At 43.9% G+C, this 27,988-nt stretch overlaps 1 protein-coding gene across 3 annotated transcripts in view; it reads left to right on the top strand.

The window, feature by feature from the left end:
* Positions 1-27,988, top strand: part of sorcs2 (sortilin related VPS10 domain containing receptor 2) — a 776,963-nt gene that overhangs the window by 724,530 nt on the left and 24,445 nt on the right. For all 3 annotated transcript variants that reach the window (XR_004411679.1, XM_033019211.1, XM_033019222.1), the window contains exons 17-21: positions 2,422-2,535; positions 12,308-12,479; positions 23,244-23,430; positions 27,567-27,700; positions 27,796-27,919. Coding sequence is in view for 2 of the 3 variants with exons in the window: in XM_033019211.1 (XP_032875102.1) it covers positions 2,422-2,535; positions 12,308-12,479; positions 23,244-23,430; positions 27,567-27,700; positions 27,796-27,919 (731 nt within the window). In the remaining variant the exon portion in view is untranslated. The remainder of the gene's footprint in view (positions 1-2,421; positions 2,536-12,307; positions 12,480-23,243; positions 23,431-27,566; positions 27,701-27,795; positions 27,920-27,988) is intronic.

Below are 27,988 nucleotides of genomic sequence, written 5' to 3' on the forward strand. Positions count from 1 at the left end.
TTGCGTGCTATCCAGACGGCAGGAAGACAATACACGATTACGCTCAATGGGCCGGATGGCCTAATTCTACTCCTACAACTTGTGAACTTGCAAAATGTTTTCCCTATATCCTGGCATGGTGAAACCTGGTCCTGGATCTGCAATCCAGGGAAGATATTTTTCTGATATAAAGTCTGTGCACACCAGCCAGCAGAACTTTACTGCTGTCTTTGATAGCTCCGCTCATTCTAAACTTGTGTCAACGTAAGCCTAGTCGCCCACATCTTTCCTCAACATCTTGTCTCAACATCCGATGAATCATTCCTGCCTGACAGTCTCACAGCATGCTTCTGATTGTATTCAATCAAGGAAAACACCTCTGTATATCAAGTTATACAACATGCTCGGGTGAAAGATCAAGGCAATGAGCATCAAGGACTCTGAAGAGGACTGCAAAATAGTTCTCTTCTTTTCAGCTAATTAATTTTCGACCATTGGTGATTATGTACCAATTTGTCCTTTAGTGTAGGCATCTACATGTACAGAAAACATGTGTTATCCAGCACTATATGTTGTGTCTGTACTTGTTTAAATGATTAAAATGCCCCCTGTTCACTCTCCTTGTCACCTTTTTCAGAAATGTCTGCACTTCTGTATAGAGTGATACAGTATGGATCACCTTTGGCCCTACTTGTCCACACTGGCCAAAATGTCCCAGCTACACTACTCACCTGCCAGCATTTGGTTTATATCCCTCCAAAACTGTCCGATCCATGCACCTGTCTAACTGTTTCTTCAAGGTTGGGATAGTCCCTGCCTCAACTACCACCCCTGGCAGCTTGTTCCATACACCCACCACCCTTTGTGTGAAAAAGTTACCCCTTGAGATTCCTATTAGATCTTTTCCCCTTCACCTTGAACCTATGTCCTCTGGTCCTCGGTTCACCTACTCTGGGCAAGAGACTCTGTGCGTCTATTCCTCCCATGATTTCATACATCTCTATAAGTTCGGATAAGATTATACTTATGAATATACTCAATAAATAGAAGGAAAGTACTGCAGCTGTAATAATCTAACTAAAACGTGCCACATACTCACAATAGTATAGATGTGATACCCACGTCTAAGAAGGCATTCCATCCAACTCCAGCTATCAATTTCAGCAAGAGGTCATAGGTACCAGTTGAAGACAAGTATGCAGCAATTTAGAAGTTTCACGGGGGAATTTCCACCACTCTAATTTTAACACAATTGTTTCTTAACGCGAATGTTATATAGAACCTATTGGGTAGACTGTCAACATGTTTTCCAGGCATGAACATCCTCCACCAAGATGCAGTACAGAACGCCACAGGAGATCCTTCTCCCCTGTGGCTATCAAACTGTACAACTCCTCCCCCTTCCGTCGTGGTATAGACTGAGTGACTCCCCCCCATCCCCCAACTTCCTCAATCTTTGCACATCCCCAAAACCTTTCCACTCGCCACTTTAATTTCATGCTTCATGTATTTTGTGTTTTTTTTATGACTGTTAACAAATTAATCTCCCTCCTAGGATAAATAAAGTTCTATCTTATTGTAACATGACATAGATTAGCATCTGGGTGGCGCCATCAGCGATGGCAGCCTCGTTAACGGTCTGTCTTTTCGTCTTTTTTGTTAGTTTTAGTGTGTTTTAAAAGTTTGTGTTAATGTTCTCTGGTTTGTTTTATGTGGGGAGGGAGGAGGGGGAAATTTTTTTCAATCTCTTACCTTGCCGGAGATGCGATTGTTTTCCGGATCATATCTCCGGTCGCTCTGCGGCCTAATATCATGGAGCTGGCGGCCTTGCTCGAAACTGACTTTAAGCCCCACTGCGAGGACATGGACTTACCATCGGAGCCTGTGATCCCTTGCCTGAGATCGACGCTCCAGCCGTGGCCTGCGGATTCCAACATTGAGGAGCTCGCTGTCTCGGGCGCAGACTGATGTCAGGAAGCAACAAGCTGCAAGAGGTTCGAACCCTGATGTGGGAGCTTGATCTCCAGCTACGGAAACCAAGATCACCCCGTCACGGGAAGCCCCCGACCACGGGAGGACAAAGAAGATAAGAGATTGAACTTTTTTTTTGTGTAGGAGTCACTGTGGTGGATGTTTATGTTAAAATGTATTTTGTGTGTTCTGTTGCTTTTTATTGCTATGACTGTATGGCAAATGAACTCCCTCGTATGTTGCAAAACATACTCGGCTAATAAAGTATAATTATTATTACTATTATTATTATTATTATTATTATTACTATTATTATCTGTTCAAATGTCATCGGAAAAATGAAAATGATGGATTTTAGTAACAGTTATCTGAATTACCATGCCTGATAACAGGTTGTAAATCGACTCGATGCTGCTTGAACTATTTCATCATCATGGTCTCCGTTCCTTCATGGCTGTATTTCTTTTGCAGTGATTACGGATTTGAGCAGCAGGCCAATGGCAGATGTGTCCCTGCATTTTGGTACAACCCAGAGTCACCTTCAGAGGATTGCAAGTCTGGACAGTTGTACACCAGAAGCTCTGGGTAGGTGCTGCATGTTGGGAAAGGAAAAAAAACTTGTCTGTCAAAGTTAAAAACTTCATATCTCCTGTTCCGTCTGCTCTGCCGCCCCTCTCTTTATTCTTCCCCCTTTCACTGTTCACATGTTATCATCGGTTTCTCTGCGCTGTGTCATGGGATACATTGGTAATTGCTTTCTTCCAATGCTTAATTTAGAACATAAGGTCATAAGTGATAGGAGGAGAATTGGACCATTCGGCCCATCAAGTCTACTCCGCCATTCATTCATGGCTGATCTATCTCTCCCTCCTAACCCCTGCCTTCTCCCCATAACCCCTGACACCTGCACTAATCAGGCATAAACAGAAGTCTTCACCTCATCTCTTCTTCCTGCCAATGACTAATTTATGTGGATGTGGCATTAGTACGTGTAAGAATATGGGATGTCACAGCTGGTAGGGCTGCTGCCCCACAGCCCCAGTGATCTGGGTTCAATCCTAACATCTGACTAAGCAATTTCAATGCCATCTGTAAATTCACCAACATTTCCATTGTGGCTGGCCGACTCACCGGTGATGATGAGTGAGCGGACAGGAGGTAGGTTGAGTGGTGCACATCTTCATTGAGTATTTCTCCTCTGTTATTACTGTGGAGAAGCTGAGGGAACCTGTGGCTGTTAATAGTAAGATTAAACGAGAACTTACCAGTTTGAAGTTTGATCTTTATTTTATGAGGAGTTACGATGAGGGATTACGTGAAGACCCCGCCAGCACGCATGCGCGTCATACTTCAAAGCAGCGGTGTGGAATCACAGAAACAACACAATAACTGAAATAAACATAGTACAGATAAGGAGAACTAAGATACCAGTTGACCTTTATAATTGAGGGTGGGAGCGGAGGGCATGTAATCCCTCATCGTAACTCCTCATAAAATAAAGATCAAACTTCAAACTGGTAAGTTCTCGTTTAATCTTACTATTTTACTTCGGAGTCACGTGAGTGACTATGTGAAGATTTTAAAGCTCTGTGATTTCAAACCGTGTAACAGTCCATGCTTCACTCACTGCCGAAGTCATCCAAGGGAGGAAGTATGTTATCGTAATCAAACATGAATCTGTTTATAAAACAATAATGGTATTTATTTGAAACAATAACAAAGAAATTGAGAAATATAAAAGTGGATAAGTCTCCAGGTCCGGACAGGATATTCCCTAGGACATTGAGGGAAGTTAGTGTAGAAATAGCAGGGGCTATGGCAGAAATATTTCAAATGTCATTAGAAACGGGAATAGTGCCGGAGGATTGGCGTACTGCGCATGTTGTTCCATTGTTTAAAAAGGGGTCTAAGAGTAAACCTAGCAATTATAGACCTGTTAGTTTGACGTCAGTGGTGGGCAAATTAATGGAAAGAATACTTAGAGATAATATATATAAGCATCTGGATAAACAGGGTCTGATTAGGAACAGTCAACATGGATTTGTGCCTGGAAGGTCATGTTTAACTAATCTTTTTGAATTTTTTGAAGATGTTACTCGGGAAATTGATGAGGGTAAAGCAGTGGATGTTGTGTATATGGACTTCAGTAAGGCCTTTGACAAGGTTCCGCATGGAAGGTTGGTTAAGAAGGTTCAATGGTTGGGTATTAATGGTGGAGTAGCAAGATGGATTCAACAGTGGCTGAATGGGAGATGCCAGAGAGTAATGGTGGATGGTTGTTTGTCAGGTTGGAGGCCAGTGACGAGTGGGGTGCCACAGGGATCTGTGTTGGGTCCACTGTTGTTTGTCATGTACATCAATGATCTGGACGATGGTGTGGTAAATTGGATTAGTAAGTATGCAGATGATACTAAGATAGGTGGGGTTGCGGGTAATGAAGTAGAGTTTCAAAGTCTACAGAGAGATTTATGCCAGTTGGAAGAGTGGGCTGAAAGATGGCAGATGGAGTTTAATGCTGATAAGTGTGAGGTGCTACATCTTGGCAGGACAAATCAAAATAGGACGTACATGGTAAATGGTAGGGAATTGAAGAATGTAGGTGAACAGAGGGATCTGGGAATAACTGTGCACAGTTCCATGAAAGTGGAATCTCATGTAGATAGGGTGGTAAAGAAAGCTTTTGGTGTGCTGGCCTTTATAAATCAGAGCATTGAGTATAGAAGTTGGGATGTAATGTTAAAATTGTACAAGGCATTGGTGAGGCCAATTCTGGAGTATGGTGTACAATTTTGGTCGCCTAATTATAGGAAGGATGTCAACAAAATAGAGAGAGTACAGAGGAGATTTACTAGAATGTTGCCTGGGTTTCAGCAACTAAGTTACAGAGAAAGGTTGAACAAGTTAGGGCTTTATTCTTTGGAGCGCAGAAGGTTAAGGGGGGACTTGATAGAGGTTTTTAAAATGATGAGAGGGATAGACAGAGTTGACGTGGAAAAGCTTTTCCCACTGAGAGTAGGGAAGATTCAAACAAGGGGACATGACTTGAGAATTAAGGGACTGAAGTTTAGGGGTAACATGAGGGGGAACTTCTTTACTCAGAGAGTGGTAGCTGTGTGGAATGAGCTTCCAGTGAAGGTGGTGGAGGCAGGTTCGTTTTTATCATTTAAAAATAAATTGGATAGTTATATGGATGGGAAAGGAATGGAGGGTTATGGTCTGAGCGCAGGTATATGGGACTAGGGGAGATTATGTGTTCGGCACGGACTAGAGGGGTCGAGATGGCCTGTTTCCGTGCTGTAATTGTTATATGGTTATATTATATGGTTATAAATTAATGCTCCCCCGGGCTTAAATTATATATTTGCAGAGTCTAAAATTCTCTCTGCAAATGAAACAGGTTGTGCTAATGGCTTGTTGTAGAATGTTTGAAAAGTTCTTTCCATGGACCACCCCGCTGTTGCCAGGATGTGGTCCAATGGAACGTCCATTCTGTTAGCCGCCGACGTGGTTGCTGCCCTGGTGGAGTGAGATGTGTAAATATCAGTATCAACTCCAGCAGCTCCCAATACCTGTTTGAGCCTTCTAGAGATGGTTGACTCGACACCCGACCATGAGGTTTTTTGTGGCTGACCCATAGTGCCTTTTCTCTCACTCGGGAATCTTTGTTTGTGTTGATATATAGTAGTAGGTGAGTCATGACACATAAACAGGGGTCAGGTGGGTACGCCCAGAATTCCATAATGGGTCCTGAAGTTCCTGGTCTTCTCTGTTTTACCAGCTCCTGAATGGTGAATGTTATTTGGTCTGATGTTATGACCATATTGTCCAGTCTGAGTAGATAAAGGGACTGGACCCTTTGTGCTGAGACTAACGCCATCAGCATGGCCATTTTCAGGGTTAGCTGTTCCAGAGTGAGGGATCTAGCTGGTGGCCATCCCCTTAGGTATGTCAGGACAACGCTGACATCCCAGATCTTGGTATACCTAGGTCTAGGGGGTTTTGAATTGAAGATCCCTCTCATTAATTTGGCCACCAGTGGATGAGACCCTATGGCCTGTTGTCCTGGTGCCTGCCTTAGATAGGCTGACAGTGCACATCTAGCACAATTGATAGTGCTATAGCTCAGACCTTCACCATGGTGAAGGCTGGCCAGGAACTCCAGTACATTAGTTATGGTAGTTAATCTGTAGGTTGTCCCTGTTCTCGAGCAGTATGTTTCCCATTTTCTGATACTGGAGAGATATTGTTTCTTGGTGGAAAGTCGGTGAGATGCCGTCATCGTGTCCATGGTCCTATTTGACAATCCCAGGTCCAGCAAAGGTCTTTTTAGAATCTGCAACCCAGTAGGTTTATTGTGTCTTGGCATGGGTGACTTTCTCCTGATACAGGGTGGATCAGTAGATCTGGTCCGCTGGGAATGGCCATGGGTGGTTCTTGGAGGAGGAGCCATCTTGGGGAACGGCTGCTAGCCAGCAGCCGTCCGTTTTAATTCGCTTTTTAAAGAGTTTTTAGTGAGTCCTGTTCCGTTGGAGATATGGACTTTTTAATGTGGGGGGTAGGGGTCAATTTTACTTCTAGGTCCCTACCTGGTCGGTGAGGCAGCTTTTTCTCTGGGCTGCCCGTCGACCCGTCCTCGTGGCCTACCAGCGGGCTTGGAGCGCCGTTTCCTGGCGGGGACCGCCCAGCACCTCGGCCTTGGAGGCGGCACAGCGCTGGAGCGCTATCGCGGAGCGGAGCGGGCGATGCCTTGCCTGGGTCTCCGCGCTGGATCGACGCGCTGGAGCTCTGGTGAGCTGAGACCGCCGTGTTCAACACCTCCGGGCTGCGGGTCTGCGGAGCGGATCGGGCGGCGCCGATTTCAACATCGGGAGCCTGGGAGCTCCAAACCGGCGCGGCCTTGTCGGCTTCGGAAGCCGCGGTCTCCAGCTAGATAGCGGCCGTTCCATGTGGCCCAGCCGCTGAGAGGACTCTCCCGACGCCGGGGCAAGACCACCCGGTGAGAACGGCCAGGAACATCGGGCCTCCGTAGAGGCAATTGCGGTGGCCTCAATAGGCCTGACTTTGGGGTGAACTTGGGATAGTGACTGGACATTGTGCCTTCCCCCACAGTGGTGTCCATTGTGGGGGGATGATTTTTTGTCTGTAAGGTAACCCTGTTAGTCTTTGTCCAAGATGGCTGCCATGAAGGGAGAGTGGACACTAGCGCGCTTTAGCTGCCGCTGCTCTCTCTTCACATTGTGTTTTTTATTTTTATTTTTGGACAGAATTCTGTTTTTAATTTGTGTTTCTGTGATGTCTTTATTATTTATTTTATTCTGATTATATGTTTATACTCCTGTTAACCTATGTAAGGTGTCCTTGAGATGTCTGAAAAGCGCCCAATAAATAACATTTATTATTATTATTATTATTACCCTGGGAACCATGGCTGTGTAGGTCAGTCGGGTACCACCAAAATGCCTGAAGCAGAGTCCATCTGTATTTTGCGTATGACTGATGAGGCAGAAGGGGGGAAAGGCATAGAAAAAATCGTTCCCCCAGTTCAGCGAGAATGCATCCATCGCCGCTGCCTCAGGGTCTGGTTCCCAAGCGACATACATCGGTAGCTGGTGATTCAGTCGGGATGCAAAGAGATCATGGTATTAGTTGCTCCCCAGCCTTGAGCACTGGCATCTGTTTGTATAGTTAATGTTGGGTTATTGATAATGATGGGACTGGAACTATGCCAAACATTCTCTTTCCACCATTGTAACTCTGATATTGCTTCGATAGGCAATTTCATGGTTCGGTCAAAGTGACCTGCATGTTGTTTTAACGCTTGCACCTTTGCTCTTTGTAAGTTTTGATAATGCAAAGGTCCAAATTGGGTAGCTGGAAATGCTGCTTCTAATTTCCCAATTACTCTTGCCACTTGCCGAATGGTTGGTTGATTGTTAACCATTAATTTGTTACAGGTTTGTGCCAATTCTTTTGATTTTTCTTTTGGCAACGTTACAGACATTTGGACTGAGTTAATTGTGAATCCCAGATGGTCCTTAATTGTGGATGTCGTCAACTTAGATTTATCTGGATGTATGACAAAGCCCAAAGCTTCAAATAAATGTTTAGTAGCTAATACTGCTGAATTAGCTAATTCCAGGGTTTTGCCTATTATCAAAATATCATCAAGATATGCCATGACAATATGTTTTTGTTTACTTAATATTGCCAGGGCTGGTTTTAATATCTTGGTAAACAGTCTCGGGGCTGATGTTAGCCCATTAGGCAACGATTTGTACTGCCATTGTTGCCCCATCCAGGTAAATTTTAGGTATCTACGATGATCCTTATGAATGGGTACTGAATAGTATGCATCTTTTAAGTCGATGCTTGCCATAAAGTATCCTTTGGAAATTAATTGTTTGGCAGTCACAAATGTTTCCATTTTAAAGTGTATATACCTAACGAAAGTATTCAATGTGATTAAGTCAATGATGATGCGACATCCACCATCTTTTTTGGTTTTAGTAAATATTTTTGATACGAATTCCAAAGGTTCATGATTAGATTTCTCTATGACTCCCTTTGTATGTAACCTCACCAGTTCTGCTTGTCCCTCATGTTTTTCTTTTAGTGAGAGGTTAAAGCACCTTTGAAGTGCATGCTGAACTGGTGGCATGTTTTCTTGAATAAATTCAATTTTATATCCTTGAATGCTTTTTAGTATATAATTATCAAGTGTGATAGACTTCCATGCTTCCAAAAACAGGTGTAGTCTCCCCCCTGTTAGCACAATCACTCCACCTTTTATGTACTGGTAGGAACCAGACCCGCCTACCTCCATTGTTATTGGTGGGATGTTTACTTCTTCGGTTTCTGGTTCCTTGTTTGTCAGGGTGGTGCTGTTGGGGGGTGGCGCATTTTCCATGGGGCCCGCTCTGGGCCCTGCCCTAAAAAAGACCTCCGAGGATGATATGCGGGCCCCGAGCTTTCACCAGTACCATGAAGTAGACGCCTACTGGTGGATGCGTGGGGGTACTGCCGCCTGGGTTGCGTGGTTTTGCTCGTTCCGGGCCCTGCCCTCATGAGACCAAATGCCTTGGATTCATCATCCAGGTCTAGCCTTGCTTTGGCAAGTCTTTGCTAAATAGCAGGATCTGTGGTTCTGAGGTCGGCGTTCTACACAGTCCTGCGAATTTTGGGTTGAGGGCAGGTCTAATGGCCTCCTTCCGGAGTTTGTTAATCTCGTACTGTGTGTTGCACAGTAGAGCCAGGGTGTCCTGTTGGTTTGTTGTCATGTCAACCCCGTCCACGGAACGAGCATACGAAGTGATAGCCGACATCAGGAGCTTCAATATCTTTTGCAATTTACGTTCTTGGGTTCTGATACCCTGCCAATGTACCCCCAGATTTGACTGTTAACGGCAGGCACATTGAGCGAAATGCAATTTTCGGGAGGCGTGTAAAGGTCCGAACCTGCTCTTGGAGTGGTTTAAAGGACAGGTAGTCAATGCTGGCCGCCAGTTTAGGCTGTAACGGCCACCCCGCTCGCGGTGTTGCCGCGTAGCGGTTCACCACTTCCAGCAGCTCTTCCTGATCCTGTACCCCCTGCATACTCTCGGGTTCTTCAGCCAGTGGCCCCTGTTCTTGACCAGCCCAGTCCTGGTCGCCAACGCTCCCCTCTGCTGAGGGTGATGCGATGGCCAATGCGTGATAGTGCACTGGAGCTGGAGTGCTTGCGCTCCCTTGGCGAGCTTGCCCCATCTCCCGGAGCAAGTCCCGCTGAAGCATTTGCTCCATGAGCCTTTCCATACGGCTCAAACGGCTACCTCTGCCGCTCTCGGGCGGTGAGTCTTCCGCGCAGGACTCGTCCGAGTAAACCGGCCGGTCCGACTTCCGTTTTGCCTTACCTCCTGCCCGCTGTGGTTGTTCGAGCTGTACTAGCGGCGTAGGGCTTGGCTCGGAAATGTTGTCAGTGACTGAGGTGCCGCCGGTCGCCCCCCACTGCTGGGACCCTCCTGGTCCATCGCAGTCGGACGGGATATGACCTTCCTTGGTTGTTTTCCCTTGTTCATGTTCCTAAAGTAAAGTAGAACAAGGGTTGCAAAACACGACCTCAGAGTAAGTTTACTTACCTGGAGGTCCCGTTTTTAAACTTGTTGCGGGAGAGCTCGTACTCCCGTCCGTCGCGTTGCACTGCGTGAGACGCTATGTTGCGCATGCGTGCTGGCGGGGTCTTCACGTAGTCACTCACGTGACTCCGAAGTAAAATAGAGAAATGCTGCCTGTCCCGCTGAGTTACTCCAGCATTTTTTCCCAACTGCAGTTAATGGAAAAATGTTCATGACAATCCATATTACTGTCAAGGAGGTAGTGGAATTTCTAAAGCTATTGGGCAGTAATAGTAATCTGTGATCGATAAAAAATTATTGCTGAATGATTGGTGGAAGAATTGATAGCATCAAATTGCCTTTTTATATATGAATCTCTTGCTGGCCTTCTACATTATCACTGCACTGGCTTGCCCCTGTATTGCACTAGCAGTTTAATAGCATGAGAAGAAATCTCACTGAAACGTATAAAACCCTGATGGCACTGACAGACTACAACTGCATATTCCCAATAGTGGGGAAGTCCTGAATCAGGAATCTTAGCCGATGGGCACAGGGTATGTCATTTAGGTCTGAGATGAGGAGAAATATCTTTATCCAAAGAGCAATTAACCTGTGGACTTCTCTATCACAGAGGGAACGGGAGCCAAATCATTAAACAGATTCAGTTCAATTCAGTTTAATTTATTGTCACATGTACCGAGGCACAGAGAAAAGCTTTCGTTGCATGCCAACCAGTCAGCAGAAAGACAATACATGATTACAATCGAACCATTGACAGTGTATAGATACATGATAAGGGAATAACGTTTAGTGCAAGGTAAAGCCAGCAAAGTCTGATCAAGGATAGTCTGAGGGTCTGCAATGAGGTAGATAGTAGTTCTGTAATGTACTGTATTTGGATGATCGGCCATGAAGCAATAGAAACAATTGCTTGACAATTTCCAAAGCAACTCTCTTAAGCAGCCCATGGTGAAATTGGCAGTGGCAATGTGACAATTGGCAGTGGCTAAGTGACAATGGTAGTCTGGGTACTGTCTGGAGGTTACATGTCAGCAGGTTTCTTTCAAGACAGGTTTTGATTTGAATTTAATCATTGTTCCTGGAGCGTGATCAACAAACAGTTTATGGTTATGTTCGTAAGTTGGGCATTGGTAACCCAAGGAGGGTCTGTACAAGCGCCTGTTTTTATTCCATGCTGTTAATGAAAGACAAATCAGTTCTCCTTCACGATGGAGTATAAAGTATATTTCAAGACATGATTCTATTGTCACCTGCACTCTGATCAGGTAACTTTCATTCATACATTTGGAGGCAAAGTGAGTGGCATTGTACATGATATAGGGTATGATGGGCTTTGTGCTTGGCAGAGCTCTTTATTCACATGCTCTGTGATTTTGTTTGACGTATAAAACAGGTTGGCACCAAAGTAAAGTAGTCAAGGAAATGACACGTGTTTCATCCTGAGGTATTTTTGCAAATAAAAATGTGACACTTTAGGTGTTGATCAACAATTCATTCAGAATCTCATGACTGGCTGTGAAATTGAGAAAATCTTGCAGCATTGCCAAAGATGCTTCTTCAGCATAACTTTGATTAGTGCTTCTCTCTCTAGACTGGGAAACATATTGGGAAAAACATATTCCTTGAGAGGAATAGATCGGGCACAGAGCCTCTTGCCCAGAGTAGGTGAATCGAGGACCAGAGGACATAGGTTCAAGGTGAAGGGGAAAAGATTTGATAGGATTCTGAGGGGTAACTTTTTCACACAAAGGGTGGTGGGTGTATGGAACAAGCTTTGTTGAGGTAGTTGAGGCTGGGACTCTCCCAACAGTTAGACAGGTAAATGGATGGGACAAGTTAGGTGGGATATGGACCAAGCATAGTCAGGTGGGACTAGTGCAGCTGGGACATGTTGGTCGGTGTGGGCAAGTTGGGCTGAAGGGTCTGTTTCCAGCTGAACACACTTCTCGGCATCTGCGCAATGGTGTCTGCCTTGTTCTTCTTGTGCGTGGTGGTGGAAAGATTGGTGGAAACAGGGCCGTGACGTGAACGCTCTTTCCTTGGTCCCACTGTATCACTCTATGACTCTATAACATTGGTGGCAGGAGGAAGAATGATACAAAGCCAAATACATGAAGTTTGTAGTGTGCCAAATTTCCTCTCTCTCTTTCCCTTTCTCTCTCCCTCTTCCTCACTCTGTCTGTGCATTTAATGAGTACGATATGTGTGGCTGCAAATGCTTAAGATTCCCATGTATTGGACAGTTACAGGAAGGTGGCCCTCAACGTCTGCAAGGGTGGTTTGGACAAGGGGCAAGGTTCCACGCAGCACCAGTGCCCACTGATGGCTCCCAGAGGTCTCCAGATAGTCACGAAAGGAGAGAGGCTGGCAGTCAGCCCTGGTGACACTGTTACCTTCTTAATCTCGCAGAACCAGGTAGGACCAACCTTTCTCATTGTAACCAAAAGCCATTACTGTTTTGTTTTCATGCCAACATTTGCAAATAGGTGCACATTAACACATACACATAGATATTGTTATGTGTTATTGAAGATTTTGATCCCCAAAGGTAGGCGAAATACATCAAATCTGATGTACTGATTGTGGATGATCAGCCATAATCACATTGAATGGCGGTGCTGGTTCGAAGGGCCGAATGGCCTATTCCTGCACCTATTGTCTATTGTCTATTGTCTATTCATGCTAAATTGGTCCGAAACATAATCAAATTACTATCTTTGTAATTTTTAAAACTGTAATTATGCAATGTGTGAAATTATTTTGGTGTAATTGGAATATTTTGTACGTAGTTAAGTTGTTTTATATCCAACCATCCTGTGCAAACTTTGCTGTTTGAACAGTGGCCACAACTTCTCAGTAATTCAGATAAGCATAACGGGTTATTTCAGAAGGAACTAATCCACATAGAGTTCAGAGTCATTGCATTACAGTCATGGTTGGTGGAAGGTTCTGGAGGCAGAAGCGAATTAAATTCCTCAGAATTAAAGGGTGCTCTTTTAGAAAGGAGGTGAGGACGAACTTCTTTAGTCAGATCTGTGGAGTTCATTGCCACAGAGGGTTGTGGAGGCCAAGTCAGTGGATGTTTGTAAGGCAGAGATAGACAAATTCTATCTTAGGGATAGGGGGAGAAGGCAGGAAAATGGGATTAGGAGGCAGAGATCAGCCATGATTGAATGGCGAAGTGGACACGATGGGCCGAATGGCCTACTTCTACTCCGATAACTTGTGAATCTGTGAATTATTTCCTTCTGCTCAACACTATTGTTAAAATCGTGGCAATGTGCGTGATGGGGATGGTGTGGGAATGTTGTGAGGACAAGCTGAATATCTAAAGGTGAGGGTTATATTAAGTGGCAAAGTGTGCACATGAAAATTGCGATGTGAAAAGAACTGTAATTACAGCAGCTGTCTCTGCATTCTGTTGAGGGATCAATATCTTCAAGGAAGAGGGGAGGTATTGATGAAAAGAGCAAATACATCAATTATACATGAATGAAGCTCTAGCTGGCACAGCTACTGTAGATAGCACAGGCATAATCAAGCATTATGTAATTGATCCCTTAGCTTTACACTAGCGTAATGGCCAGTGCATGTATCACTTTGGATCAGTACTTTTAACTTATGAGCATAAATAGATAATTTACACATAGAACATAGAACATTACAGCACAAGAACAAGCCCGTCAGGTCACCATGTCTGTGCTCATTATTTATTTATTTTTCATTTTTTTTTTTTTTTTTTAAAAAGAGAGGGTAGAAAGTTACAAATAAAAAAGAAAGCCAAAAAAAAAACAACACAACAGAAAAACAAGGGAGGTGGAATGGGTTACCTGTAATACATCAATGGAGATAGGTTCGTAGGTTATAAAGTATAGAGTATAGTTTTTCATCTGTTCCTGAGTTCAAGTTTCAGCTGGGTCCTCGTGCTGTGCCAATCTATCCCTTCAGATAGTTAATGAATGGAGCCCAAATTTTATGGAAAAGATCTTGTTTGTCCATTAAGACAAGTCTAATTCTTTCTAAGTATAGGGTCTCCGACATTTCCGTAATCCACATTTTAATTGTGGGGGTTGTAGGGCCTTTCCAAAATTTTAATATTAATTTTTTTCCGGTTATTATACTGATGTCTGTGCTCATTATGATGCCAAGACCATCACTTATCTACCGGCAGGTAATCCATATCCCTCCGTTCACCACATATCCATGTGCCTACCCAAAAGTCTTTTAAATCCCACTAACATATCTGCCTCGATCAATACCCTTGGCAGGACGTTCTAGGCAATCACCACCTTCTGTGTAAAAACAAACTTGACCACACATCTCCTTTGTCCCTCTCATATTAAACCTCTGCCTCGAGTATTTGATTTTTAGTTTAGTGATACAGCGTGGAATCAGGCCCTTCGGCCCACCGAGTCCGCGCCGACCAGCGATCCCCGCACATTAACACTATCCTACACCCACGAGGGACAATTTACATTTATACCAAAGCAATTAACCTACAAACCTGCACGTCTTTTTGATGTGTGGGAGGAAACCAGAGTACCCGGAGAAAACCCACTCAGGTCACGCGGAGAACGTACAAACTCCGTACAGACAGCACCCGTAGTCGGGTTCGAACCCGGGTCTCCGACGCTGCAAGCGCTGTAAGGCAGCAACTCTACTGCAGCACCACCATGGCCACCTTTTTATATCTTGGTAAAAAGATTCTGATTGTCTACCCTACTCGTTCCACTCATAACTTTATATACTTCCATCAGGTCTCCCCGAAATCTCCAGCGATCCAGCAAAAACAATCCAAATCTGTTCATTAGGTCATAAGTGATAGGAGCAGAGTTAGGCCGTCTGGCCCATCAAGTCGACTCCACCGTTCAATCATGACTGATCTATCTCACCCTCCTAACCCCATTCTCCTGCCTTCTCCCCATAACCCCTGACACCTGTATTGATTATACCAAAACAAAAGTCAAAGTCAAATTTCTCCATTTCATACAAAGGGTGGTGAGTGTACGGCACGAGCTGACAGAGGAGGTAGTTGAGGGTAGATGCTCAGAGTCTCTTGCCCAGAGTAGGGGAATCGAGGACCAGAGGACAGGAGTTTAAGACGAAGGGGAAAAGATTTAATAGGAATCTGATGCGTAACAAGCTGCCGGAGGAGGTAGTTGAAGAAGGGACTATCCCAACATTTAAGAAATAGTTAGACAGGTACATGGATCGAACAGGTTTGGAGGGATATGGACCAAACGCAGGCAGGTGGGACTAGTGTAGCTGGGACATGTTGGCCGGTGTGGGCAAGTTGGGCGGAAGGACCTCTGTATCACTCTATGAATATGACTGCAGAAATATTATTGATTTGTAGTCTTTCGATGCCTTGAGCATAGACAGATATTAATTTTCCCTCTGCTCCCCACACATTTCAGAGTGGAAAGATGTGGTACATCTGGTGCAACTTAAAACATTTCAGCATTAAAACCACATTTTTGAAATGGGATTGATATATCTTGGTAAAAATATTCTGATTGTCTGCCCTACCCGTTCCTCTCATCATCGTATATACTTCCATCAGGTCTCCCTGTAATCTCCAGCGATCCAGAAAAAAACAATCCAATTCTGTTCATGTCATACTGTCAGTGATAGGAGCAGAATTAGGCCATCAATTCTACTCCGCCATTCACTCATGGCTGATCTATCTCTCCCTTCTAACCCCATTCCCTTGCCTTCTCCCCATAACCTCTGACACCCGCACTAATTAAGAATAGAAACATAGAAATTAGGTGCAGGAGTAGGCCATTCGGCCCTTCGAGCCTGCACCGCCATTCAATATGATCATGGCTGATCATCCAACTCAGTATCCCGTACCTGCCTTCTCTCCATACCCTCTGATCCCCTTAGCCACAAGGGCCACATCTAACTCCCTCTTAAATATAGCCAATGAACTGGCCTCAACTACCCTCTGTGGCAGAGAGTTCCAGAGATTCACCACTCTCTGTGTGAAAAAAGTTTTTCTCATCTCGGTTTTAAAGGATTTCCCCCTTATCCTTAAGCTGTGACCCCTTGTCCTGGACTTCCCCAACATCGGGAACAATCTTCCTGCATCTAGTCTGTCCAACCCCTTAAGAATTTTGTAAGTTTCTATAAGATCCCCTCTCAATCTCCTAAATTCTAGAGAGTATAAACCAAGTCTATCCAGTCTTTGTGTATCTGTGTGTCTCTGCCTTAAAAGCTCTCCCTGTAGCTAATACCCCTTAATCCAGACAGCATTCTGGTAAACTTCCCTCCACACTTTCCAAAGCCTCCACATCCTTCCTGTAGTGGGCAAGCGGAACTGTCAGCAGTTTGTTGATTGAATTATCGCCACCCTTCCTGAAACGAGCTTGGGCCTGTCCTTGGACCCTCCTTAATCTGACGCCTGCAACCCCTGGTACAATTCTCCGGCTGGTCATTAGGGAAAATCCAATTATTTTAATTTCGCTTTTCAAATATATCATGCTGACATGTCGATGAATTTAAACAAACACAAAGTGAAGTTGACAGAAACATAAAAAATAGGTGCAGGAGGAAGCCATTCGGCCCTTCGAGCCAGCACCACCATCCACCATCCACAATCACCATCCACAATAATATGTTGCTCATGAAGATTCTGATCCACGAGTAAAGGGCCTGTCCCACTTTCATGACCTAATTCACAACCTTTTTTACTCGTGGACATTTTTCATCACGCTAGAATAAACGCCCCGACCTACTTGATGTCACGAGTACCTACGTCTAGCATCACGACCTCCTACGACCTACCTACGACCTCGTGACGACCATGCTGCGAGGATGAGTCAAGGGCAAACTCGGCAGAGGTGGTGAATTAGGTGGTGGAAGTGGGACAGGCCCTCAACAGCTCCTGATAATTTAGTTACGCTGAGTGTTCTGGTCCCAATGGCTGCACAGTAGAGAAGTGAGTGGAGCTGCTGCATCGCAACACAGGTTCAATCCTGACCTCGGTGCTGTCTGTGTGGAGACGCACAGTCTCCCTAGATTTCCTCCCGCAGCTCTGCCTTTCCCACATCCAAAAAACTTGTAGGTTTTTAGCTTAATTGGCCTCTGTCATTTCCACGCTATTTCCCCCGCCATTCTGGTTGTGAGTTCCCAGGTTTGCCACAAATACGAAACAGAGGCAGCACAGTCGCTCAGCCGGTGCCTCACAATGCCCAGGAGACCCAGGTTCGATCCTGACCTTGGGTTCTGTCTGTGCGGAGTTTGCAGGCTCTTCATGTGACTGCATGGGTTTCCTCCAAGGGTTCCTTCGGTTCCCTTGCACATCCCAAAGATGTGGGGGTTTGTAGGTTAATCGGCCTCTGGAAATGACCCTAGTGTGTAAGGAGTGAATGTGACAGTGGGAAAACATAGAACAACGTGAATGGTGATAGATAGTCATCATGGACTCATCGGGCTGAAGGGCCTGTTTCCTTGCTGTATCTTCTGATTAATCAATCAATTAATCAGTTACCTTACCTCAGCCCTTGACATTTAAAAGACGAGAGTTTTATAATTGTCTTTGACCATTCACAATAATGCACACCCCTTCAACATGTCAAAATTAGTTAGCTTTCAAGCAATCACTATTGATCTGGAGCATTTGATTTTTTCATTGATTTTTGTGGAGAATGTTAACATTCACCCTGTTGCTCGTTAATCACGAAGAACGTTTTGAAGATGTTATTTAATTTTAAAAACATACAAGGCACCAGATGTTTGGTTCACAAAAATGCTGGAGAAACTCAGCGGGTGAGGCAGCATTTATAGAGCAAAGGAAATAGGCAACGTTTCGACCCGAAACGTTGCCTATTTCCTTCGCTCCATCGATGCTGCCCCACCCGCTGAGTTTCTCCAGCATTTTTGTCTACCTTCGATTTTCCAGCATCTGCAGTTCCTTCTTAAACAGATGTTTGGTTCAGATTGTGTCTCTTTGACCTCGCTTGAGGTGAAATACAAAACCTCAAATTCCAGGTCAGTTGACATTGAGCGACGACCTTTCTCCCATTGCTGATGAAACCTCACCCATTGACTGGAGCATCTCAAGACCCCATCAATCTCCTGCCGCACACGTTTACCATTGACTACTTATTATTGGAATTAAGAACACAAGTTAATATTTTGCCCTGCCCTTTGGCCGTGTACTGCAAACATCCCCAATACTTCCCAACTGGAGAAATGGGAGTGAAGTGGGGCAGCAGACATGTTAACAGGTTGCCTTACAACAGCAGGCAGATGTTAACAATGGCCTGTTTCCTTTATCATCGTTAGTTTCTTTGCATATCTTTCATTCATTTGTAATATATATCTCCCAACATCACCGTCTATATCTCTCGTTTCCCTTTCCCCTGACTCTCAGTCTGAAGACGGGTCTCAACCCGAAACGTCGCCCATTCCTTCTCTCCAGAGATGCTGCCTGTCCCGCTGACTCACTCCAGCATTTTGTGTCTATCCGCATGTTCTACCAGTTTTCCTTCACAAATCCAGATAAAATCTGGCATTGAATCCATGCAAAAATGCACTAACATTCATCTGGAAGTATAAATTTCCAACTTGTGCTAGCAAGTAGATTCAATTACAGACTGCCTTCAGCATCAGCTGTAACTCTGACGTAAGTTACAGGAATAAAACAAACTGCATGTGTTAACAAGATCACAGCTGCCACCTTCGATAGTAGCTGTCAGTAAATATATATATATATATATCTATATATTATGATGATCACAATATTCTATTAATAGTCTCAGGATGAGCTAACGCTTCCAACATTGGGCAGTGAGTTTGGTTCGTAGCTGTACACAGCTGAAAATGATGCTAATGTTATCAGAGCTTCCTGTGAGAATGTTGCATCATTCACTCAACAATAATTTTCCATATTTAGATGTTGTTTTTGTAACAGCATTTCCATAATACCGATGTCACAACATGTGTAACCTAATCAGAGTCATAGAGTGATACAATGTGGAAACAGGCCCTTCGGCCCAACTTGCCCACACCGGCCAACAATGTCCCAGCTACACTAGACCCACCTGCCTGCGTTTGGTCCAAATCCCTCCAAACCTGTCCTATCCATGTACTTGTCTAACTGTTTCTTAAACATTGGGATAGTCCCAGGCTCAACCACCTCCTCTGGCAGTTTGTTCCATACACACACCACCTTTTGTGTGAAAATGTTACCCCTCAGATTCCTATTAAATATTTTGCCCTTCATCTTGTACCCATGTCCTCTGGTCCTCGATTCCCCTACTCTGGGCAAGAAACTCTGTGCATCTACCCGATCTATTCCTCTCTTATACACCTCAATTGTGTTTTTTTTTAATCTTCAACAAAAAGTTTAGTTGTTTGCCCAAAGTAATTCAGCGAAGAGCAATTAGAATCCAATAAATATTTCAAAGATGTCTGAAGAAGGGTCTCGACCCGAAACGTCACCCATTCCTTCTCCCCAGAGATGCTGCCTGTCCAGCTGAGTTACTCCAGCAATTTGTGTCTACCAAATATTTAAAAGATACGGACTGTGCTTGACTGATTAATTCCAAGGAAATCAGAGCTTTCAGAAAATAATTTGGCAGTCAGAATAGGTATAGTAAACCGAAGCAGCAGACCTGTATTTCCAGAACTTGCATAATTCAAAATAAAATCTATCAACTCTCTGGAATCAAGAATTAAATGAAAGTAATTTATTTCTGTCCTATCTCTACACTTATTCAAACCTCGTCTAAGTCATACTAAGTAATTGATGCCTGTAAACAGAAAGAACGTTAAGGGCCTGTCCCACGAGCATGCGACCTGCATGCGGCAAGCGCGACCAAACCGGAAGCGGGGGCCGCGCGGAGGTCGAGTGATCCTCGTACAGGGCTGGTCCCACCAGCATGCGCCTGCATGCGGCGAGCGTGAACAAACCGGAAGCGGGGGCCGCTCGGAGGTCGAGTGAGTGACGTGAAGTTCGAGCGAAGTCCGAGGGGAGTTCGCGCGTGACGTGCGGAATTTTTGAACACGGTCAGTTTTTCGGAGCCCCGCGCGATGTCGGGACCAGCTCCTCACAACTCCATACGGCTCCACCAATCGAAGTGGGACCGGCCCCGCGAGGGCGTACGGCTCAAGCGACCACGTTAGGTCGCGCTTGCCGCATGGAGTTGCATGCTCGTGGGACAGGCCCTTAAGGTGTAAAGCACCATACATGCTTTTTGTACACTTCCATATTTCGTCTCCCTCTCCCCTGAGTCTCAGTTGGAAGAAGGCTCTCAACCCGAAACGTGACCCATTCCTTCACTCCAGAGATGCTGCCTGTCCCGCTGAGTTACTCCAGCATTTTGCGTCTATCTTTGGTGTAAGATATCACCGGAAGATCCTTCCTACGCATTCCTAAGCATTTTAAAAAGTCATCTCATTGTTGCCTCATCAATATAATCTACTGTTTGGTGCAAAAGTAGTGAGATAGTGTTAATAAGCGACTGGGATTGCAGATTCTGGCTTTTTGTATCCAATTTTTATTTGATTTTTAGTAATATCAACTAAATAATTTTTAATTGATATTATATAAACCCACAGTTTAAGAATAAGGGGTATGCCGTTTAGAATGACGATGAGGAAAAACTTTTTCACTCAGAGGGTTGTGAATCTGGAATTCATAGTGACAGGTTTTCATATCGTTTCAAGGATTCTTTCCTTTAGTCAACATGATTGAAGACAGGGGATCAGAAGATAATCGATACGCATCCACGAGCTCTCCACCAGACATTCAATGCCGTCAAAAGATAAATCTTCCAAACACAGTCTCTTGATTATTAATTTATTTATTGTAGTAGTAAAAACAGTAAGATATTCATCCAAACTTCTTCTTGTTTAAGCACATTTTGATCTTACTCGTGGTCAAACTCATGCATGGTGGAAAGCTGTGACCTCTCCCCCATGCTTCTTCAAACTAAACTACTAGCGAGTCTGCGCGAGAATCCCAGCCGCAAACACGCTTCCGACTACCTATAAATCACACCCACATAATTACAAGCAGATAAAATGTAAAGGTAACTGGTTATAGTTATAACATACTGAGTTAAGCTAAATGGCTACTACAGAATTCTCTGCCTCAGAAGGCAGTGGAGGCCAATTCTTTGTGTGCTTTCAAGAGAGAGTTGGATAGAGCTCTTAAAGATAGCGGAGTCAAAGGATATGGGGAGAAGGCAGGAATAGGGTACTGATTGGGATGATCAGCCATGATCACATTAAATGGCGGTGCTGGCTCGAAGGGCCAAATGGCCTACTCCTGTACCTATTGTCTATTGTCTATTTTCTATTGTCTAAACAGCTCTTATAAGGATCCATTATAACATTAAATAAGAGCAGCACAAATTTAGTCTTCAGTGAATGTGTTACAAAATAAATGTTTCCTTGATTGAAACTACTGTTTTTTGTATTTCACAATTACGAAAAAAAAATTGAAGTGTGTAATCTTCTGGATGTATCAGAGAGAGAGAGGAGACTAGCTCATCAATCCGCAGATTAGATAAAACTAACCTGTGAATGATATCTGCTTACAACGCACGGGAAGTGTAATAGTATTCCTAGCCAAGCATCCATGAGAACATAGAATGGTGAAATAAATGAAATGAGCCTAAAGCCCCTGTCCCACTTTCACAACCTAATTGGCGACCTCTGCCGAGTTTGCCCTTGACTCATATTCGCAGCATGGTCGCCACGAGGTCGTAGGAGGTCTTCGTAACTTTTCCTCATGCTCGTGAGTGGTCTCCACTTACTCGTGGCCTCAAGTAAGTCGCGCCGTTTTTTCCAGCCTGATTAAAAAAATGTCCACGAGTAAAAAAAGGTCCGCATGGAATAAATTGATACTTTTTACTCGTAGGTAGGTCGTAGTAGGTCATGGGTAGTCGTAGGCCGGTAACTGGCCCGAGAAAAAAATGCAAACATGACATCATTTTATCATGTGATCATTTTCTACTTGTAGCTAGTCGTAGTTGATCTTAGGTGTGGAAGAATGAGGTCGAGGGGGGTCGTAGGAGGTCGTAGGCATAGTCGTAGGAGTTTGTAGGACGTCTTTTACTTCGGCGAGTTAACACGACCTTGACATTTTTTTCAACTCGTCTAGGGTCTTCTAAACTCGTGGATTAGGTCGTCCAAGTGGGACAGCCCCTTAATGAACCTTCTGACTTCTGTAGTCGGCAGGGCAGTACTCCGCATATCGCCAACTTGGACAATTTAACATTTTTATCAAGCCAATTAATCAAGCCGATTAACCTACAAACCTGTACGTCTTTGGAGTGTGGGAGGAAACCGAAGATCTCGGAGAAAACCCACGGGGAGAACGTACAAACTCCATACCAACGGCACCCGTAGTCAGGATCGAACCCGGGTCTCTGGCGTTGCATTTTGCTGTAAGGCAGCAACTCTACCGCTGTGCCACTGTGACTGCCCACTGAAATAAATAAGATCAAAATTCAAAGCGAGAATTAATGAACAATTAATTCATATCCCTTTCCTAAAAATATTCCTCATAAATGAGTTTGCATCAATAGAAATTTGAACGAGAAAATGTTTTGTGTTATACTTACAGTATGCCAACACTTCAACATAGATGTTGTTGAATATCACAGGTTAGAATGTCATGATTATATAATCTCAGCAGGTGGTTATAATTCCTAAATGAAATATCAGTTTTATCTGTACAAACATCTCTGTGGTTTAGTTGTGTTTGCAGAGCTTGTTTCATTGTGTTCATTGTTTCATTGTGTTGTGGATATTATTCAGTAATCCTCTCCATAATTAGCTCACAATCATATTAACAACATTTAGTATTTGCCAGTGCCTTTCCTATTTTAACTTTCTTTAAAAGTTTCACTTTGAAAAGGAGAGGGGGGTGGGTGGGGGGTGGGGGTGGGGTGGGGAGGCGTATGAGGGAGTGGGGGAGGGCGGGAGGGAGATGATGGGTGGGTGGGAGGAGGGAAGATGTGTGCCCAAACAGATGTACCTTGCAGGACAGAGAATGGTGTTTACTACCCATCCTTGTGAAAGATCCAGCCACAACTCAGCGGGGACTTTGGGGACTTGTCATTGATTATGTCTGCACGCCTCAGGGAATCTATAGTGCACCCACCGCTTGATATACAATCTTCATTAGCTCCTTTGTTCTGACACTTCTTTCGTTTACAGGGTGACACACTGAACACAAAGTATCAGGTGGATCTCGGGGATGGTTTCAAGGCCATTTATGAGAACCTTACACTCATGGATGAGCCAATTCAGCACGGATACGAGAAACCAGGAATCTACCGCGTCTCTGTCAAAGCTGAAAACTCTGCAGGGTCTGATGAAGCCATGGTTTACATTCAGGTCAACAGTAAGTTGGTGCATCGCATTTTCACTGTTGTATACGTGATCACTGGTCGGCGTGGACTTGTGGGCCGGAGATCTGTTCGAATGCTGTATCTCTAAACTAAACTAAACATATTCCTTAAAATGTTTGACGATCTTTATGAGAGAAAAAAATGCTCGGTGGGGTTGATGGTATAAATTGTGATATTTTCCACTTTTCCCAAGATTTTGGAATACTAAGGGAATTGTTTTGAAGAGTCTATACAATTCAGCAAGACCACCGTTAAACCCTTTTGCTCTTGAATTTGCACTTTCTGCCACTAGGAATGGAAACCATCCTATTCAGGAGAGTTCAACCTGTTTCTCTGTACCTCTGTGTGTGGGAGAGTCTAGGACTAGAGGTCATAGCCTCAGAATTTAAGGGCCTTCCTTTAGGAAGGAGATGAGGAGGAATTTCTTTAGACAGAGGGTGATGAATCTGTGGAATTATTTGTCACAGAAGGCTGTGGAGGCCAAGTCAATGGATATTTTTAAGGCAGAGATGGATAGATTCTTGATTAGTGCAGGTGTCAGGGGTTATGAGGAGAAGGCAGGAGAATGGGGTTCGGAGGGAGAGATAGATCAGCCATTATTGAATGGAGTAGACTAGATGGGCCGAATGGCCTAGTTCTGTTCCTATCACTTATGACAAGTGTCCATTTTGTCGGGAAAATGTGCAGCATTTGTCCTGATTCTTCAAGCTATCGAACAGGGAGTGGCGAAAGTGAGATTATTTATCTTTGTTCGGTTTTGTTGAAATATTATTGTGTTGCTCATGAGCTTGTCAGGCTTCACCGCTTTCATTGTAGGAATGGGAAATGGAAACGTTTGTAACTGGAGTGGATGGGCTTCATCATCGTAAACAGGGCCAGTGTCACCACAGACTAAGCCCGTCCCGTCGACGGGTGATGTAGCAATGTTACAAAATTTTGAGATTTTAAAAATCAAGTCTGTAATTTATCCCATCAGATAAAGCATAAAAAGAAGTTTAATTTGACACCTAATTCACTTTCATATCTCAAGTATTTAAAAAGTTATGGCCATTTTCATACTGGGAAATGAGCATCTTGTTCCCTATTGATTTTCTATGGACATAACAAAAAAGCTGTGATCGTGAACAGTCAAAAGCCCATAACTTTCTTAAAAATTAAGAGAACTGAATGAAATTTTCAGTTATCATAGATTGAAGCATTCTGAAACAAATATAAAATAATCTTACTTGGATGACCTGAAATTAAAGCATATAATTAGTTAGTTACCTAATTGTAGCTAATTTCAGACTTCAATTACTAGATCTAAACATCTATCCATTTCTTAATAAATGATTAACATTTTTAAATAGCCTAAATGTCCAAATAATATTCACAAATAATTCACAATAAAACATGATTTTTAAATCTCATTTACATTAATTTATAGGCCAAATGGAAGGAATTTAGTGTTTAATTGCTGTAAATAAATGCCCATTTAAATCAGCTTTCCAGTGGGTCCCTGTGGAACGCGCTGGTTTAGAACGTTCACATTGCGGTAGATTTGTGCCCCAAATGCCGAGAAAAATACTGCGCGATATAATGGGCCCAAATTGAGCTACTCGCAATATTAAACTTAGTATAAAGGGATCTTTAGAAGCCCTTTTTAATGTAAAAATATACAACCTAACTTCTGCTATTTGCTTTATGAGACTCTGCGGTTGCTGGCGGTCGCGGGTTTAGAGATTGATTTTTAAACTACTATAACTATTATTCAAGGCCTTTAAACCTAATAATAGCTTTTGCGACGGGGTCTTCCAGCGATTTTTCGTTAATAATTAACTAGGCTGAACATTTTCGATTGGAACAGCTTAGAGAAAATCGCGTTTTAAACCCGCCCCCCTCTAAACGGCGCCAAAATCGCGCACACCCTCAGCAGCAGATCTTCAACGACGCTTCAGGTAGGCTTTGCAACATACCTAGGTGATGGGTGAACTATCATGAGGGATCGACCCACTTGAACTCAATCATGCCCATCTACCTGCTTCAGGTGCATCTCCCCATGTTGGGATTTTCCACCAAGATGCAGGACAGAACGCCACAGGAGATCCTTCTTCTCTGTGGCTATCAAACTGTACAAATCCTCCCCATTCTGTCATGGGATAGACTTTTCTCCACCCCCCCCCCCATCAAATCTTTGCACATCCCCAATCCTTTCCACTTTAATTTCATGTATTTTATGTTTTTATGACTATTGGCAGATCAATTTTCCTCCTGGGGTGAATAAAGTTATATCGTATCGTATCATACAGGACCGCAATAACTCAAACCGGTGCAAACTCAAAATGGGTCATGCACCTCAAAACCAGCCAACCATGGGTTGCAATGGACCATCAATTGCAGTGAAAATCTATTCCCACTTAATCACGTGGTGCAGTATACTCACTCACTCAATCATTACAGTCAATCCAGGGGGGCAAGGGCGGTTCAGTGAGAAGTGCAATGGGTCAATCTTGAGGAAACATCAGGAATGTTTAACCTTGACGTGACAGTCCGATGAGTCTACAATATCGGAAAACATACGTTAACTTGCAAAAACATCATACAATAGTCGGAATTAAGTGATCACAGACCAATAGATCAATAATAAAGCTCTGCTGTCCACAGTGGAGGCTGTCAATTGGTATTTTTAAGGCAGTCATAGAGTGATACTCTGTGGAAACAGGCCCTTCAGCCCAACTTGCCCACACCGGCCAACATGTCCCAGCTACACTAGTTCCACCAGCCCACGTTTGGTCCATATCCCTCCAAACCTGTCCTATTCATGTACCTGTCTAACTGTTTCTTAAACGTTGGGATAGTCCCAGCCTCAACTACCTCCTCTGGCAGCTTGTTCCATACACCCACCACCCTTTGTGTGAAAAAGCTATGTGTCTTGTTGCTTTTTTTTAGTATGGCTGTATGGTAATTTGTATGGTAATTTTACTGTGCCTTAACTGGTGCACGTGACAATAAACAGACCTTTGAACCTTTGAATAACTCAGCAGGTCTGGCAGTATCCATAGAGGCAAAAGGAATAAATCAACTTTTTATTTTGTCTTCAAGTCTATTTGAAAATGCGCTCACAAGTTGTAGAATAATTCTATTTGAGAGTGTTTATTCCACTGTGGTGGACATTCATGTTAAATTCTATTGCGTATTGTGCTCTTTTTGATTGTGTGGCTGCGTGGTAACTCATTTCACTGTTCCTTAATTGGTGCATGTGGCAAATAAACTTGAACTTTGAACCTTGGATATGGACCAAATGCTGGCAGGTGGGACTAGTGTAGCTGGGACATGTTGGCCGGTGTGGGTAAGTTGGGCCGAAGGGCCTGTTTCCCCCACTGTATCACTCTATGACTCCCAACATTCATTTCCTCCGACCCAGACAACAGTGGTGGCAGTGTGTACCATCCACAGCCTATAGTTACTCATCTAGTTTCCCTCGCAGGTATACATAAGAAACATGGGCAGTCAGCTTCTCAAGCCGACCAGATTCGACCCGAAACATCACCTATTCCTTTTCGCCAGAGATGCTGCCTGACCCGCTGCGTTACTCCATCATTTTGTGTCTATCTTCTATTAAGATCACGGATGATACAGTCTTGACTGCAAAGCCATTTTTCCATTCTCTTCCCATTTCCCTTGACTTCCATATAACTTAAATGCCTGTCAGAAGCTGACTCGAATATGTTCAATGACTCTATGTCCATAGCTCTAAGGATAAAGAATTCCAATAATTTGTTAATCTCTGAGAAGAAACGTTTCCTCATTTCCAACCCGACCTTTCTCAACAGTCAATAGTGTATGGTTTGAAAATCGTTACTGTAAGTGAAATGTAGTAGGTTAACCTGTTGAATGCAACATCTGAGTATTCTCAGCTGTTGTTTACATCTCAGTGCCATCGCCGATATATACTGGTTTTGGCTTAGTCAAGTCCTCCTTGACTGCAGAAAAATACGTGGGAAAAAATATCTTGGCAGTGAACCGGTTAGCCAAATGCATGCAAGACATGTTTAATACCTTGTTAAGTCGGTTCTTGTACAGATGCTGATTAGTTGCGTGGCGATGTGTGCGGATGCTTTGTTGACTCCTTTATCCCGGGTCTCCTCAGCGCCACTGTTGGCCGTGCACCTGGAGGTACTGCCAGTCATCCGCAGAAACCAGCAAGTGAATCTGACCGCACTGTTGCAGCCCAGCAACTCCAACCTCACAGTCTTTCAGTGGTGGCTGGGAGACAGCCTTGAGGTGGGTGACGATTCACACATACATGCCTTATCGAGTGCCGTTCCGACGAGCGAAAAGGTAACGGTTTGCCATGTTTTTTGTACCTCTTCTTGCAGCCTCGTCTCACCCTGGAAAACAGTCTGATAACCAGCTTTCCTGAGGATAGTGAGGTTAAAGTCACAGTCCAGGCTTCCTGTGGTAGCTCCATGGTTCAGGACTCTAAAGTGGTGAGGATATTTGGTAGGTATAAAACGATTCTTTTCAAAATCTTCGAAAATGTCAGTTCCTGAAGACTTACTTGTTTTAGAT

Source organism: Amblyraja radiata, chromosome 1, assembly GCF_010909765.2.
Source record: "Amblyraja radiata isolate CabotCenter1 chromosome 1, sAmbRad1.1.pri, whole genome shotgun sequence".
Lineage (NCBI taxonomy): Eukaryota > Metazoa > Chordata > Chondrichthyes > Rajiformes > Rajidae > Amblyraja > Amblyraja radiata.